This window comes from Leptodactylus fuscus, chromosome 6 (assembly GCF_031893055.1).
Source record: "Leptodactylus fuscus isolate aLepFus1 chromosome 6, aLepFus1.hap2, whole genome shotgun sequence".
Lineage (NCBI taxonomy): Eukaryota > Metazoa > Chordata > Amphibia > Anura > Leptodactylidae > Leptodactylus > Leptodactylus fuscus.
This window is the reverse complement of record NC_134270.1, coordinates 116457434-116474502: the sequence shown is the minus strand read 5'-3', so window position 1 is coordinate 116474502 and position 17069 is coordinate 116457434. Positions and strand designations below refer to the sequence as shown.

The 17069-nt window shown below is 40.5% G+C and overlaps 1 protein-coding gene across 1 annotated transcript; it reads right to left on the bottom strand.

The window, feature by feature from the left end:
- Positions 1–8441: 8441 nt before the first annotated feature.
- On the bottom strand, positions 8442–16695 carry WNT9B (Wnt family member 9B). The gene is made up of 4 exons (XM_075278651.1): positions 16572–16695; positions 10817–11073; positions 10044–10309; positions 8442–9268 (listed from the first exon to the last, which is right to left on the bottom strand). Exons 1-4 carry the CDS (start codon positions 16649–16651, stop codon positions 8810–8812), a joined length of 1062 nt encoding a protein of 353 aa, XP_075134752.1. The 5' UTR covers positions 16652–16695; the 3' UTR covers positions 8442–8809.
- Positions 16696–17069: the final 374 nt, after the last annotated feature.

The following is a 17069-nucleotide window of genomic DNA, read 5'->3' as shown; positions in this document are numbered from 1 at the left end:
GAAAAATAAATGAGAATGGGCGGAGTCAACATAAAAGTGGGTGAAGCCAACTTTGCCGGCTCTACTCTTTAAAAATTGGGAGGTATGGCATTGGTGACGACACACTCCTACGTGACGTCACTCACTTCATCTGCGACGCACAGTGTCTCAACTCCCCCACCTCCTTTACAAGGGGGCCCACTGAGGCTCTGTCGCCCAAGGGCCCATAAAAACCTGCAGCCGGCCCTGGGCTCTGCCCAGACCCGATGCCTGGCAGAGTGAATTCAGAGCCGGAAGACGCCGCGGAGACGCTGCACGGAGAAGACTTCTCGGAGGATCCAGCCCGACCCTCACTCGTGGACTTGGTAAGTATAATTTGATCGAACGTTGCCTACCCCTGAAATGAGCATTTTTCCCCCATAGACTATAATGGGGTTCGATATTCGATTCGAGTAGTCAAATATTGAGGGACTACTCGAAACGAATATCGAACCTCGAACATTTTACTGTTCGCTCATCTCTAGTAATAACCAATAACCCACCATATTGATAATAAAGATGTGAGAAGACAGAAGAGAAAACAAGTTTGTGAGAACTGGCAGTTGCATAGAGGAGAGTATCAGAAGATTAGGACAGAGGTGTAGCAAGGGAAAGGATATGGGTTTTCTTGTACATCAGTATTTTGACATGTATTTGTTGAGCAGTGACTATTGCCAGTGGCGGGGCAGAAGAGATGGTAGAGATTAAGAGGATGAACTGGACAGTTGAGTTAAAGAATCACTTCATTCCCAAATCATATAAATCAAACCTGGTGACATCACCTTTAGCTCAAATTATGTTTCCCAAATCCTATACTATATATGCCACAGTATTTTCACCTATGTTGTATGTCAATGATTTCACACAGATTTAGCATGCTTGCACTTAGGGGTTTGAGTTGCATTGCATTTTTTATTTTTATGGCGCTGATGACTACTCGCTGCTTGTTGCCATCTGTAGTATCCAGTGTGTCACTATAAGCCCTCTAAGTTCTTCAGTGAAGGATTTTGTGAAGGTCAGCATGTTCCTCAATGCTTCTGGTGGAGATCTTTACCTTGGGGTAGTGTGGAATCGTGAATGGTGCTGTTACAGGGGTGGGATTTACAGATGTTGGTTTCTCGTTAAGGAATGCTGAAGAATGTTGCACTTTTGTTGCCTGCAGGGAAGTTCATAAAGATGTTAAATTATGAGGCATTAGGGCACATCTGTACCAATTATTATTTAACTTAAAGGGGCTACTTGAGTTTTCAAGTACTATATGCTGCCGTAAAACCACTATCTTAGCACTTTATACACAAAGGACCAAAGTCCCATGCAAAGTTACATCTGGTAAAGTGGCTTCACAGCTATATAATGAAGTTTATAGTTGGGTGGTGGATCATTTATGAGCAGTGGCGTAACTACTGAGGTAGCAGGGATAGCGGCTGCCACAGGGCCCGGGATATTAGAGGGCCCGGCGACAGCCGCTACCCCTGCATTTTTTTTTCTTTTTTTAATAGGCCGTTACCGGCTGTAGATACTTCATCCAGTAACGGGCCCTATTTACTTACTGATCCTGGCAAGGGCCGGGATCGGTAAGTGACACCGTGGGCCCCACAAGCACTATCATTATACTCAGGGGTCAAGTGACGGCAGTACGTCATTAAAGAAGGCCGACACCACTGAAGACTGCAGCAGAGCGGGAGATAGGTAAGTGACAGTCGTTGTTTTATGTTGGTATCCCCTCTCGGTCTCCGATTATTATACTCTGGGGTCTGAAAAGACCCCAGAGTATAATAATTGTTCATTATGGGGCATAATACTGTGTGCAGGGGCCACTATGGGGCTAATACTGTGTGCAGGGGCCACTATGGGGCTAATACTGTGTGCAGGGGCCACTATGGGGATAATACTGTGTGCAGGGGCCACTATGCGGATAATACTGTGTGCAGGGGCCACTATGGGGCATAATACTGTGTGCAGGGACCACTATGGAGATAATACTGTGTGCAGGGGCCACTATGGGGCGTAATACTGTGTGCAGGGACCACTATGGAGATAATACTGTGTGCAGGGGCCACTATGGGGCATAATACTGTGTGCAGGGGCCACTATGGGGCATAATACTGTGTGCAGAGGCCACTATGGGGATAATACTGTGTGCAGGGGCCACTATGGGGCATAATACTGTGTGCAGGGGCCACTATGGGGATAATACTGTGTGCAGGGGCCACTATGGGGCATAATAGAGCATGCAGGAATGTGGCGGAGGGTCGGTCAGTCGAGGTCTTCGGTGTCGGTCAGGAAGGTGGGGCCATGTCAAAAGTTCGCCACGGGGCCCCGCCATTCCTACTTACGCCACTGTTCATGAGCCTAATATTCCTACCTGATGATCGTCATGCTTTTATGCCTCTCTTCCAATATGTAGAAAACAGGTCATGTCAGTTGGTTTTGATTTGGTGATTTGTTGTTTTTTACTGGCAGGAACACATCCATGGATTGGACAGTAAAACATTTTGACCATTTTGCCCTTCTGGTGAGATTTGCCAAAGTATTGCATCTTTTGAGTTGACTTGCCAATGCCAAGAGCAGATTCATGGATGAGGCACATTATTTTATCAGGACATGGTTTTCCACCCATAGTCTTGCAACCACTGTTGTCTTTGTGCTCATCTTTCCGCTTCTTATGATGACTGTTGCTTGTTTTTGAAACATTGTAGAGAGCAGCATGGACAAGGCAGTAGATGGAAGATGTTGCTGGTGATGGTATAGGCATGGTGTCTGCTGTGGGTGGAGAAGTAAAAAATAAAAGCTAAATATTCAACACAGAGTAATCCACTGTACTTTTGTGGGCATAGGATGTCTGGGTTTGTTATTTGACACAGAGAATGATATGATATGATATGATACATTTTGTATGATTGTTAGGTAATGATCAAAAAGAGAAACTCTTTCATGATCAATTCTGTATTATGTCTCAGTTTATTTAAATACATTAATATATATAATTTATATAAATCATTAATAAAAATGGATATACTGAACATTATGGTAAACTATAAACTTTAATTTGCGGAGGACCTGTGTTTTTGGTTGCAAATTTTGCTGCAGTTGTATGAGCCAAAGCCAGGAGTGGCCTAAAAAGGAATGGGACAAATATATGTATATGTGCTTATACGTCACCATTCTAAATCCGCTCCTGGCTTTGGCTCCCCCAAAATTTTTGCATTAGTATTTGTGAACCAAACCCAGAAGTGGAACCTATATAAAAAATAAGGTATGATGGAAAGATTTGAACCTTTTATGTTTTTGTGGACCCATTCCTGGTATCTAGGCTGAAGACCTTGGCGCATGTTAGAATCTTTTCATTTTGCCGCCATTCTGGTATATGTTAAGACTAATAAGGGGATGTTTTAAAAGGGTTTTAATGGGTTTTAAAAGCAAACCGTCAGTGTCCGTATGCAGCCTCTCCCCGGGGAAAGCTTTTTTTTTTCACCAAAATCAAGTGAATAGGTTTTTACAACTGATCACCGGGAAGCCGTCCCCTATGCAGTTTCTGTGGGGAATAGGACGGAGACCCGGCGGACACGGGCGCAAGTGTGAATGCCCGCTATGTCTTTGATAAATCTGATGCATTTTACAACTCAGCAAATTCATGTCCACAAGTATATAACCTAACGTAGTAAGATTCTTTACTATCTTTTTTTTTTTTTTTTTTTGCAGAAAAACTCTATTAAATGCAGCAAATACAAATTGTGTGAGAAATCTAGTGCAATATGAGGCACAAGCATGTAAATAAATCCCACCCCATTATTATTTACATTGTGGTCGTGACCATGCCCCTACTAATACAGATGGGCAACTCATTGAAGGACTGTTCTGTCCTCAGTCTTTCAAGGCAGAAATTGGAAAACCTGTCTGTTTGCAGCAGCTTGAAGTGGCCGGGATTATAAAAAAAAATAACTAATTGGGCTGTTCTATCTCTTTAAAGGTGGTGGCCCAAGTGCCATTCGAGCATGCACACTGTTGTCTCCATTCTCTCCAGTCTATGGGACTGATGAACACAGCAGCGAACTGTATTCCACCACCTCCGACAGAGTATAATGAATGGAGTGCCCGCATATTCTCTGCCTGGTGCTGCATTCAGAAGAGAAACCCAATCTCATGATGTTGAGAGTCCCAGCATGTCATCCATTATCCCTGTGGATGGAAACTTGGGCCAACTCTAAGTGTATCAGAAGTCCCTGTGTAATGAGCCATGTCCAGGATCAATATGTTTCCTTTCTTCTGGAGGCAAATAGCAATGTTTTCATTCAGAGCCTCCAAGCAGGCATAATGGGGAAAGTGAGGAGTTGGTTCAGAGTATACTACCATCATTAACTTTCTTTTATTATACAGTATATTTGCTTCTTACCATGAAACAGTGACCTCTTATTTAGTTCAATGGCTTCCTACAATAATAAAATGTCCTGTAAACTCATCTCGGCAAGAGAAACCAAAGAAAACTTACGTGATGATGGATGTGTTTAGCACAGGCTAAACGTGAATCATTCCTGGAGATGTTACAGGAGTTACAACCCTGAGTGTGACACTGGGCACCAAGGAATCCTGACAACTTCATGATGTCGCAACTAGGAATTGTTTCCTGTAACCATGGAGACACATAATGCAGCATTGGAGTTCTGAGTAGACCAAATAGGCGAGAGTTGTGTTCTGCTGCTCAGGACTGTACACATGATGACTGACAAGTATTCAATATATATATATATATATATATATATATATTGCATAGGTATTTTACGAAACCTTCAAGGGTGGCTCGATAGTGTGTTTGGCTATGATACAGATTGTGAATGTGGAATAAGAATGTTATCTTTTCTAATACATATCTCAAATACGCTCAATAGCATGTTTAAATGATATTCACTAAAATCTGCCGGTTTTAACAATAATCCAAGTATGGATGTTGAATGTTTCCACTGCACCCTGCAAGCTATGGAACATAACATAGGAGCTCTCCAGGATCAGATATTAAAGAGCAGCATGTATACAATATCTCTAGCTGTTGATGGACTGGACCTTCCTGTTCTTTATCATCCTTTTAACCTGCTAACTCAAACGTGAAGACATTTGTTGAGTCAGCTGGAATATTATTCCTCTTAGATATGCAGACAAGAGTAAATGGACAGTAATGTGGGAATTTTGTAGAAAATAGGATATCATCTGTATTGTATTACAGGCGCGATACCCAGACCGCCTACTGTTTTAATGAACCAAATGATAGCTGTCCGAAACTGACCTTAAACAGTTACTGACTTTTCAACATACTTTGTATTAGACTAGGGCCACACGGTAACTTTGACTGCGACTCCCATGACCAAAGGTTTCCAGAATTGTCTTCGACTCTTTCACTCATTTTAGTCAATAGAGCAGCATTGCGACCCCGAGGGTGCTGTGACAAAAAACTTGAGTAATGTTTGACTTTTTTTGCGCCTAGTCATTGTGGTCATGGCACCCTCAGGTTCACAATGCGACTCCATCCTATAACACAAGTGAAGGGAGTCGCAGGGAGACTCGGCATAATTTTATTCACACGACAGGAGTGACGCCCAAAGTCACCAATACTACAAGTGAATATAAGAATAGTTTGCAATATATCTTATGGGAAAAAATCTACAGTCTCTTTCTAATGGATTCATGAGGTAACCCATATATGGGACATGGAGAAAACAGGAGATTTTGCTCACTAATTCTCTCTCACTCAATAGCAGCCCCATATAGATCATTATAGAGTTCAGGACAGTATTGTAAGCAGCATGTAATTTGATGCTTCACTGGGCTGCAAGTCCTTCTTGGGAGACCATGATGGATTCAGCAGAGATTTCAAAGTAGTGAAGGAAGAGGAGGGTAAAATAAAGCAAATCACATAATGGCCGGAAATAGTGTTACAAACATGGCCACTTTTACTGAAATATTATCCAAAAGACAACCAAACATTATTCCAGCAACTGGAATAATGAGAAATGTTGAAAATACAATGAAGTTATAGATTTTTAGAAATGTAGCATAGGATAGGGATCTATCTCCTCTTGGTCGTCACCATGTTGGACTGAAATGTTTAAAGGAGCGTGGCTTAGTATAGTATGTTCTAAATTTCAAACAGATTAGTGGCGGTAGGTTCCTGCTGCTGCAAGCTGCTTCCAAGTCACAGAATTAGTAGTTTAAGGCTAAGCCCACACATAGCGAAATGCAGCAAAAAACATTGCCGAGAAAGTAGTAAGAACTAGAGATGAGCGAACACTGTTCGGATCAGCCGAGATGAGCGAACACTGTTCGGATCAGCCGATCCGAACAGCACGCACCCATAGCAATGAATGGAAGCACCTGTGCCGCCGGCCGGCCGCTGGCAAAGTCAGCGTCACAGGTGCTTCCATTCATTTCTATGGGTGCGTGCTGTTCTGATCGGCTGATCCGAACAGTGTTCGCTCATCTCTAGTAAGAACGGATTGCATTTTGTCTCACAGTTTTCCTCTGCATTTTTGATTCTCCTATTAAATATATAGGGTAAACACTTGCGATTCTTTAGTTAAAATTAACATTTTCTTAATATTTAATTCACTTTGCTGGTACTGTAAAATGCAGTGGTTTTTTTTTTCCTCTGCATTTTCAAAAACTCTATGTTTCCCATAGGCCTTAGCTTAAGCATCACTCTTATTATTACTTTTATTGTGTACAGTATTAGGACAGACCAAATGAACGCCTTCAACTAAACGAAGAGGTTTTCTCTTTTAAGGGCTAGTTCACACGTGAGTATAAGGGGAGGTTTTTGACAGCGGATTTCGCGTCCAAAACCTCCCCTTATAATGGTGGTCTATGGAGACCGCCGGGCTTCTGTTCTCCGCTAGCGGCGAGCTGCTGCTAGCGGAGAAAAGAAAGGACATGTCCTTTCTTCAGGCGGAAGCCGCGCAGGCTCAGCCGCGCGGCTTCCGCCCCCGGCAGCTCCCTCCTATGTCGGCTCATTCATTTGAGCTGACAGCAGAGGGTTAAGCCGCGACAGCGATGGTCGCGGCGGGCGGGTTTTGACAAGAGAGAGACGCGGCTCGCCGCGTCTCTCTCTGTGTCAAAACCCGCGCGGGCAGTTCACGTGTGAACTAGCCCTAATATAGATTGGATAAAAATAACTTATTGGACATTAACGCTGAAAAATATTTTCATGCACATTATTATTTGTGGAACAATAAAAATACATAGTCATTTATAAAAAACAATCGGTTTATATTGGAGCAATATATAACCAGATTTGAAGTGCAGCATCTCCTATGTACATAGTGGCAAAAATATAAATATAGAATGCAAAAACCGATACCTATATACAATATTCTAAAGCAGACAGGAAGAGGCTTCAAGCAGTAATACTGCGGCTTTAAATAACTTAAATATTCGTAGATTTGTACACACGAGGTAGAAAGAATAGGCCTTATACTTCAGAATGATATAGGTTAAGGCCCGATGATTGTTATTATTGAGACCTAAATACAGATATGCATGAAGTAACAGCAAAATAAAACCAAGGTAAACATTTAAATAGATTTATACTAGGGGTAAGCGAACATACCAGCCGTTTCGAATAGCACGCTCCCATAGAAGTGAATGGACGTAGCCGGCACGCGGGGGGTTAGGCGACCGGCTGCCGGCAAAGTCTGCGTGCTGGCCGCTTCCATTCATTTCTATGGGAGCGTGCTATTCAAAACGGCTGTTTCGAATAGTGTTCGCTCATCTCTAATTTATACACATTATTTTACCATATAATATTGAAGAGTGGTATTTTTGGTTGTCCCATAAGGGCACAGGATTCATTTTTTGCTGTCAAAATCATTACCCAAAAGCCAGGATTCCATGTTCTATTATTTTTTAGGACTTCCTTCTATAATCTACATTGAAGAGCCAATGCAAAGAGCAGTGCCTAGTGTGATGGACTCGACACCGCCATGTATTACAATGGGCCTTGTGGTGGTACATGACCATGATGGTAATGGCTTATTATGGAGGGTTGGAGAAACCAGACTGTAGAGGGCAGTTGCTGAGACAAGCACTTTAAATAGGTAGATATCAATAATGTGTCCATGAAAGGTTACAGGGAGGGACCCTAAGATCACCCATTATTCAGCGTCTTCAGCTAGTGTGGGGGAACCCTACCAAGAGATCAGGGATTCCCTTACGTAATTCATTTTAGAAACCCAATTCTTTGAACTAGAAGAAGCAATATGGAGTCCTCCGGCTATTCATAAAGGATGTGTCTTGGGCACACTTGGCATCCACTGTATTAAGCCTTTATAGACATCTCACACATGACACATTTACAATTTTTTATGCTAAATTGCTAAAAACATTAATTTTATATACTAAAACAATCTGCATTAATAGCAAACCCAGAAATCGGGAAATGTACTATAGGCAGATTTACTAATAAGAGTTTTCTCATAAGCCTGTAATGTTGCAGTCAGTATGCTTAGAGTACACTACAGGTTATCAGTAATCTGTCAGTATATTCATCATATAGTGGTTATTGTTCATGTGGGACATATACAAATGTGTAATATGGTACAGCTTGATCTATAACCCAACAACCATAGTGTCATTTGTGTCCATGCAATAGAAAGCATTTGATGCTTGGAGTCCTTCAAGTACAAAATGTGGTCCATAGATCCAAAATTTAGTGGATGGGTATATAATAGTAGTCAGATGAAAGATTAAAAACTGAAGAGAACCACCTGTTTTACGTTTTTCTTGTCTCTTCTCTTCGACTTTAATGTCATTGTTTGCAGGTATATGTGTCTTGTTGCTGTACACACTTCTGACACTCCACATGGCAGCACCAATGCACTTGACAGTGGCAAGAAAAAGTGACCATACGACTCTGAGTGTTGTACCCTCTTCCACAGCACAGGCTGTCACAGGTGGTTTCGCGCAAACATACTCTCCCTGCAGTTCCTGGTGAAAAGCGACTGGCACGACAAAAACTTGGAGAATCCTCTAGGTATACTAGGTCAGTAGATCTTGGAGAACGGCCAGCAAAAGAGTGTCCTAAAGATTCGTGGCCTCCAACTGCTTCATTGGTGGCTCCCAGGACTTTCATTGCATTGTCATACTTTGCTTTCAGCAAAGCTCCTGTCTCGTGGAAAGGAGAGAGTTGTTTCCAACAGGTACGAACTGCACATGAACCAGACACTCCATGGCACTTACAAGTCGTCTTTAGCCCACTCTTCACAGCCTGAATATGAGCACAAGACAGGACGTTAATTATCAGGGTTATAGAATTGTTAGTATATAGATATGTGTCATACAGGGTTTGCATGTCTGCTAGTGTATTTCTGACTTCACGTAAGAGAGTAGTTGCACTTACAACTAAGTTACCTACATGTTAAAGGGTGGACTTAGAGTTACTGATTACTGGAAACTTCGCAGGAGCTCAATGCCAAGCAGCAGCTACTAAAGCTCATTTTAGTGTGTATGAAATAGAGATCCAAACATAATAAGGAATTACTGCAAGGCCTCTGGGGTGAAGGATTTTCCCTTTGATGTTGCTTGAATGCCTTTGTCATACACCGCCCCCTCAAGTCCAGCACTAGTCAAATCATAGTGTATACATTTTGCCTGGAGTGTTCCTTCAAGACTGATCGTATTGCAGTTATATAGTATCTTTCTAAGGCTGGTGTTTCAGTTTTTTTTTTGTTTTCACCATTCTACAACCTAATAAAACATATGTAGTTGTCTAGAGGGAAAAATAGCTGGTACACAGAGAGGATGCACATTTGTAGTTGTTTGTTTGCTTATTTAGATTATCTCCATATACTTCTGTATTGAGATTCAATGAGATTTTGGTCCCTTGTCGCCCATGCTTTTGTTGTCCAGATGTGGCCGGTATAAACATGAATGGCAGGAGCTTTGTACTAGTTTACAGTGGTTTACTGTGTATCCTGCCAAGGGTTTATATGAAGGTTACATTGTATGCACTATATAACATGGCCTCTTTAGGAGTTTCTCACCTTAATCCCAGCATTGGTGTTATGCAGATCCACCTTGGCTCTCATGTCTCTCCCTCCTTTTCTTTGGCCTAAGAAGTTCTGAAGGAAGCGGGTGCTATGTCGTAGGTTATCTCCACAGACTCCCCACTGCCATGCTCGTTGGCTCTCTAGCCCTGGAGAATCATCGCATGTACAGCGCTCCATTTTACCTCCACTGCAAGCCTTAGCTAGCGAGTGAGTGAGAGCAGCAGAAGACACTGCATATAGGAATGATGTCTCTTTAAATCCTGGGAAAAAAAGAGTGTATATGATTACTTACAGAACACGGATAGTCATCACGTGTGCAAACTGTTTTCCTGAAATTTCAGCTGAAGTCCTAATGCCAAGAGGAGCATTAGAAGGACATCTCTAACTTTTTTATAATGCCAGTATATAAAACCAACGCTCAGACAAGTACTAAACTTTTCCCAAAATTGATAGGAACTGCACCTTAACCCAAAGGGCTCGTGCACACGCAGTTAACACGAGTGCATTTTAGCATAATACATGTGTATAGAATACACGTGTTAAAATAACACTCCCATTGACTCCAATGAAATTTTTTACATGTTTAAAAAACGCGTCACGTTTTTTGGCGCATTTTTTAGACGTGTAAAAAATTTCATTGAAGTCAATGGGAGTGGTATTTAAACACGTGTATTTTATACACATGTATTATGTTAAAATCCACTCACGTTAACTCCGTGTGCACAGGACCAAAGTGTGGTTTGTGACGTAAGCCTTACATTTCTTACCTCTTTTTAAGAGGCTACCCCTGCCCTGTAGACTGCAGTTCCAGCGCTCACTGCGCAGTTGGTATTGGCATTCCACAATGCCCAGCCGAACAGCTTCCTTAAGTGCTTCTGCCAAGCCTGGTTCTTTTCGACACAATCTCTTCTGCCTCCGAGTGAGTGGCAGTAAATCGCACTGTTTGAGGTGGGGTCGATTGTGGTTGCTGCCAGTTACAGATGAAGGGGAAGTGTAGTGTGAGAGTGACTCCTTGCTAGTTAGCCTGTGGAGAGTCCCAAAAACATTTATCAACCAACATGTAACATATTCATAAATTTGTGGTAAAGAGCCATGCTAGAAAAAATTCTTATGATAAATTGGGCCTTTCAGTTTTTGAACAAGATCTTTCCATTTATGACCAGATCTAGAAACACCTGCCAGCGGATATCTAGCCATTTTGTATCACTGCAGGGGTGTGGTTGTCTTTTAGGCTAAGGCCCCACATTGTGGAAACGCAGATTTTTTTGTTGCAGATTTTGTTGCGGGTTTTTGAGCCAAAATTGGCTAAGATAGGAATAGGGAATATATAGGAAGTTCTTATATGTCTCCCTTTTGCTTAAAGAGGACCTTTCATGGATTTGGGCACATGCAGTGTTATATACTGCTGGAAAGTCAACAGTGCGCTCAATTCAACACACTGTCGGCTTTCCCGATCTGTGCCCCGGGTAAAGAGCTATCGGTTCTGGTACCGTAGCGCTTTACAGTCAGAAGCGCATTTCTGACAGTCTGTCAGGAATGTTCTTCTGTACAGCAGCGCCTATCGCGCTGTACAGTGTGAACAGGGAGGAACGCCCCCAGCCTCTGCTCACAGTGCTCGTCCATAGACGAATACTATCAGGAGGGGAGTACTCACATAGTACAGCGTTATAGGCGCTGCTGTGCAGAAGGATGTTCCTGACAGACCGTCAGAAACACCCTTCTGACTGTGAAGAACTACGGTACCGGCACCGGTAGCTGTTCACCTGGGGCACAGATCGGGAAAGCCGACAGTGCGCTGAATTCATATGCGCTTTGCAGCGGTATATAACACCGCATCTGCCCAAATCCATGAAAGGTCCTCTTTACACCACTCCTGGATTTGGCTCAAAAAACTGCAATAAAATCTGCAATAAAAAAAGCTGCGTTTCCACACCGTGGGGCTTTAGCCTTAGTTCTACTTTTCAGGTTGGGTTGACTTTTTGTGCTGCTTTATCACACTATGTATAGGCAGCCTCAGACTTCATAAATATTATGTTTTTTTCTGAACTTTTGTGGAGGCAGTGAATGTGGCTGGATTATATATTTACTACAATAGCATTTTCTTCTGTTTCAGACATGCAGCATACAATCTGATGCTATCTCCAAGTACATTCTTTTGCAGTAAGCTTTCAATAATACAGCATCTAGTTATGGGTTTTTCCACCCCAAATGCACTTTTCATACTGTTGATGTATCCATTGGATTGGCAATCACTATCTGAACTCTGGGGGTCTGACAACTGGACCTCAAACAGATCAGCTGATCCAGCAGCCTTCAGGTACCAGAAGCTACTGCTTTGCACGTAGCTGTGCTTAGTCTGCAGACATCCACTGTATAGCAGTGGCACTGGGGTACGGCAGCTCCCCTCTTATTACATGAATAGTAGTAGACTGCATACATCCTCGTCCACTGCAGTGGCATCCGCTGCCAGAGGCTACTAGGACAGCTGATCTATGTGGGGTTCTGTTCATAGATCATTACTGAGATGCATTTAGGATCAGAAAACCCCTTTAATGGCCTATTTTTTTTTTCCAAACTCAGTGCCAGTCTTGCCCATGTGCTGTTTCTGATATTTTGACTCATCCTCATTGAAGTCCTAATACAGTCCACGGTCAAGGGTGGTGCTGCTTTTGAAGACTTATCTTAGACAACTCTAAACGTTTCACACTGTCCTTCTGGGATCTCAGTTTAGAGAACTGCTATATGGTGCATAATATGCTTTGAAGAAACCCCTGTTTTATTGGAGAGGAAACTATGGTTTGTGGTTAGAAGTGGGGTCCTGGGTGCAATCAACCAGCAAAATCTTTGGCTTTCTATGACATTTGATGTGTTGTATGTTGTTTGCCTTTGATACAGATTGAGCCCCCCACTAAAGACAAAGACTGGTGTAATTGCATTGTTGTGCATTTTACAGTAATATGTAGAGATTTTTTTGTAAATATATTGCATTTTACATAGTTACATAGTAGATGAGGTTGGATAATTACATTAGTCCATCAAGTCCAACCTATAACCCTACAATCCCTACAGTGTTGATCCAGGGGAAGGCAAAAAACCCCATGAGGCTCATGCCAATTGCCCTATTTCAGGGGAAAAAATTCCTTCCCGACTCCAAAACTGGCAGTCAGTATAAAAACCCTGGATCAACGTGTGATTTTGACTTATGTTTAGCAGGCTTTGGTGATTTTTTTTTTATTTTTTAATGTAGATTGTGAGTTCCATATAGGGCTCACAATGTACATTTTTTCCCTATCAGTATGTCTTTGGAGTATGGAAGGAAAGCCACGCAAACATGGGGAGAACATACAAACTCCTTGCAGATGTTGTCCTTGGCAGGATTCAAACCCAGGACTCCAGTGCTGCAGTGCTAACCACTGAGCCACCATGTTGCCCCAGGATTTGGTAATTCATGTATCCTCTATAAGAATGTCTACCACAGACTTAGCAACCAGGCTAAAATTAGTAAAAAGGCCAGAATAGTGAATGATAGCCAAACAATTGCCAATGCTAGCCAAAGTTGGCCACACAAGTGACATTCTTAAAAAGAAACCAAAACTTTTTTTAATCTTAACATAAAATCACTTAAATGTACTGAATGCCCCATAAACATACAAATGATTTGTATGTGCCCAGGACTATTCAAATTAGGAAAAACTTTTCTAAAAATGATCACTTATTTTTAAAACTATATTCAATAAATTACCATCCATACGTAATAATGTCATTGCAATGTAATAGCATGGCTGCTTGATCCTTAAGGGGAAAATCTCATATGTACAGTAAAATGTGATTTTGGAACTGGAAAAATTAAACATATTGCATGCAACTTTCCTCATAGGATTCTGATAAAATCCTTGGCATATTATACTATAGAAATTTTTTGCACAATTTGGATACTTTTAACCCAAAAACCACTTTTCTTCTTCTAAATTTCAGAAAATCAACTTGAAATGTTCTGCTATGTAGCTTTGTATAAAACTGTGATATACATACTGCATGCTGTTATTATGTACAGCTTTTGAAAGTTGCTGGTATATGGCAATCTCCAATGCACTGGATTTTGGTTAAGGGAAATTTTATTTATATATATATATATATATATATATATATATATATATATATATATATATATTTATTGCTGTAATGATTTATATACTGTGTTAAACCATACTTAATCCAAATTTCTCAATTTATTTTTATTTATAATATCAACTATTTTCTTTAACATTTTTAATTAAAAGTAAAATCCTATTTAGATAAAACTATACTTTTTTCTAATGATTTACATCAATATATACATTATATGTATTTCTTTAGCCCAGCATATAAATATAGCCTAATAGTATAATAATAATAATAATAATAGCCTAACAATAAAAAAAAAAAACCAAAATAACTAAAATTACAAAAAGGACCTTTGAGTTTTTAAAGGTATTTTGTTACATGGCAATTTGTTGTAAAACTTTCTGTACTATTCTGATTCTCCTATGTAGAACTTTCTGCAACAAATCTGCCACAAATCAAACAATGGATATATATAAGTAGCTCGAAAAGTAACATAAGCGTCCAATAACTCTTCACTTTTCACCACTCATTCTCTATTTCACAGATTAAACAAAACAAAAAACTAAAGGAATAATCTTTTCATAATTGTATTATTCAGATAAGTGAACTTTAAGCTTATTTTATCCTCTTTCCTTGTCTTCTTTTTCTCTAAAGCTCTTCACCATTCACATAAAATTCTCAAAGGGATTATTGACTATTTTCTGGTACTATGATCAGAATGACGGGGGGTGATGTTGGATGTTACCACCTATAGGAACTCAACCCTCATAAAGATTTTGCTGTCACAAATGTTAAAAGTTCATTGAATGTTTTTATTATTATTCCACAGTCACAAACACACACACACACAAACACACACATAGTGTACAGCTGGGGCTCGGCTATGTCTGCCCCGCTTTCCCATCACCTGCGATTACCCATATTTTGTGTTCTTATGAATGTAAATATTTGAGGGAAATATCTTCATTTCAAGGTCTCTAAGCTTACCACAAATCACCAAAGAGTGAGAAAGAGAATGAGATTTTCTACACAGGGAGGGGAAAAATCTGACTCTGAGAAAACAGGAAAGGGAAATCTCTGGGATAGTGGGAAAGTGTGAGAAAAGACGATGAAAAATGCGTATTTATCGGATAGCCTTAAAATATGCATTTATTGGATAGCCTTAACTCCTTAAAAAAAGACAAGAAATGCTATATTTATATGAGTATACAAACAAACAAAATCTTCACTTAACTTCATTACTATGTAACTAGATTTAAATCATGTTTTTATATTCCAATATTTTTTTGCCTAAATGGTTTTTAAGTTTCATAAATAGTTTAATAAAAAATATATATTTTAATACATTATTAATTATGCATATTACATCTTTTATAGGTATGACTATATCACAAGAAGTTACATACGCAGATATATATATATATATATATATATATATATATATATATATAAAATCACTGTGACAAATATTTTAGAGCATATGTATGTATACCTGCGTTTTTGTTACTTTTATTCAAAACAATCTTTATGTTTAACTTTTTCTATTAAATAGAACATTTCAGTGTCTTTTTTCTCTTCTAACCTGTCTTGCTAACCCTGGTATAGCTATAACGGAGATGAAAGCTTTGCAGATAATCTCTTCGCTATGAGAATCTTGTTACATATTATAAACCCCAGTCAGATCATGGTAATAATGGCTGAATTATAGATGATATGGCTACATTACATAGAACCAGGAATTATATTGGTTATCAGGGGTTTACAGAAATGTCAGCCTGTGCAGAGCTGAATACCTAGGTAGGGAATGATGAAACTTGTAGTTTTCCCTGAGGGATTCAGAATACTAAGACTAATACTAACATTTGAGGTGTGGCAAATGCTGATACATGGCATTCTGGCACTTTTAGTTCCTCAAAAACAATGTTCTATAAAATGTGATTATTGCAAAACTCTAATTTCCAGCATGTTGTAATTTGTAGTTTTACCATAGCTTGTAAGCAGCTGATGTGCAGACTACTGACAGGGTATGCTGGGACTTGTAATTCCCCCAGAGGTTTTCATAATAGTCATGTGGCAATCCTGAGACTTGTACCTCCCCCACAAGTATATAATAACAACCAGGCAGGCAATTCTAGAACTTGTAGTTCTCCCAGACCTGTGCATAATACCCCCACAGGGAATACTGGGACTAGTAGTTCTCCTAAGATCTAGGTTGCCCTAGAAGTAATTGAGCTCTACATCACATCCTATTGTACTTTTCTATTCTTATTTTCTAAAGCTTTTGACCTGCAGAGAAGGATACACACAGAGTCCTGTACAAGAACATATCAAATACTCTGAAATACAATACTACATGTGCTGTATATTCCTAAGCTGTACAGTAGATAACACCAGAAGGAGAACCAAGCGCTTTCTCACCCAAAGTAGGAGTCCACAGGTTGTCCTAGCAGGGTGAGCAGGGGCAGGGCGGCCAGGAACAGGTGGAGGCCGGCCGGCATGGTGTACACTGGGCTCTGCTCCTCATCTCTCTCCTCCGACCGCTCTGATCACTGCCAGCCGCTCACTACTGCTCAGTTTAAAGGGACAGGACACACCTTGTTGCTGATTGGCTGCCATCTGACACACCCATGCTCTGGTTGGATGAACAGTCAAGGTGTGTAGAGAGGGGCGGGGCTTATGGTGCAAAGCAGTCTGCGGGTGACAGTAAGTGTGTAGTGTCACTGTGTGAACAAAGTCATACTCAGCTCTAACTCATCTCCATATGTTATCTGTGTAATATCTATCTACTGAATCTGTTGGTCTCTCTCTCTCTCTCTCTCTCTCTCTGTATCTCATATCTATCTATCTATCTATCTATCTATCTATCTATCTATCTCTCATATCTATGTATGTATGTATGTATGTATCTATCTATCA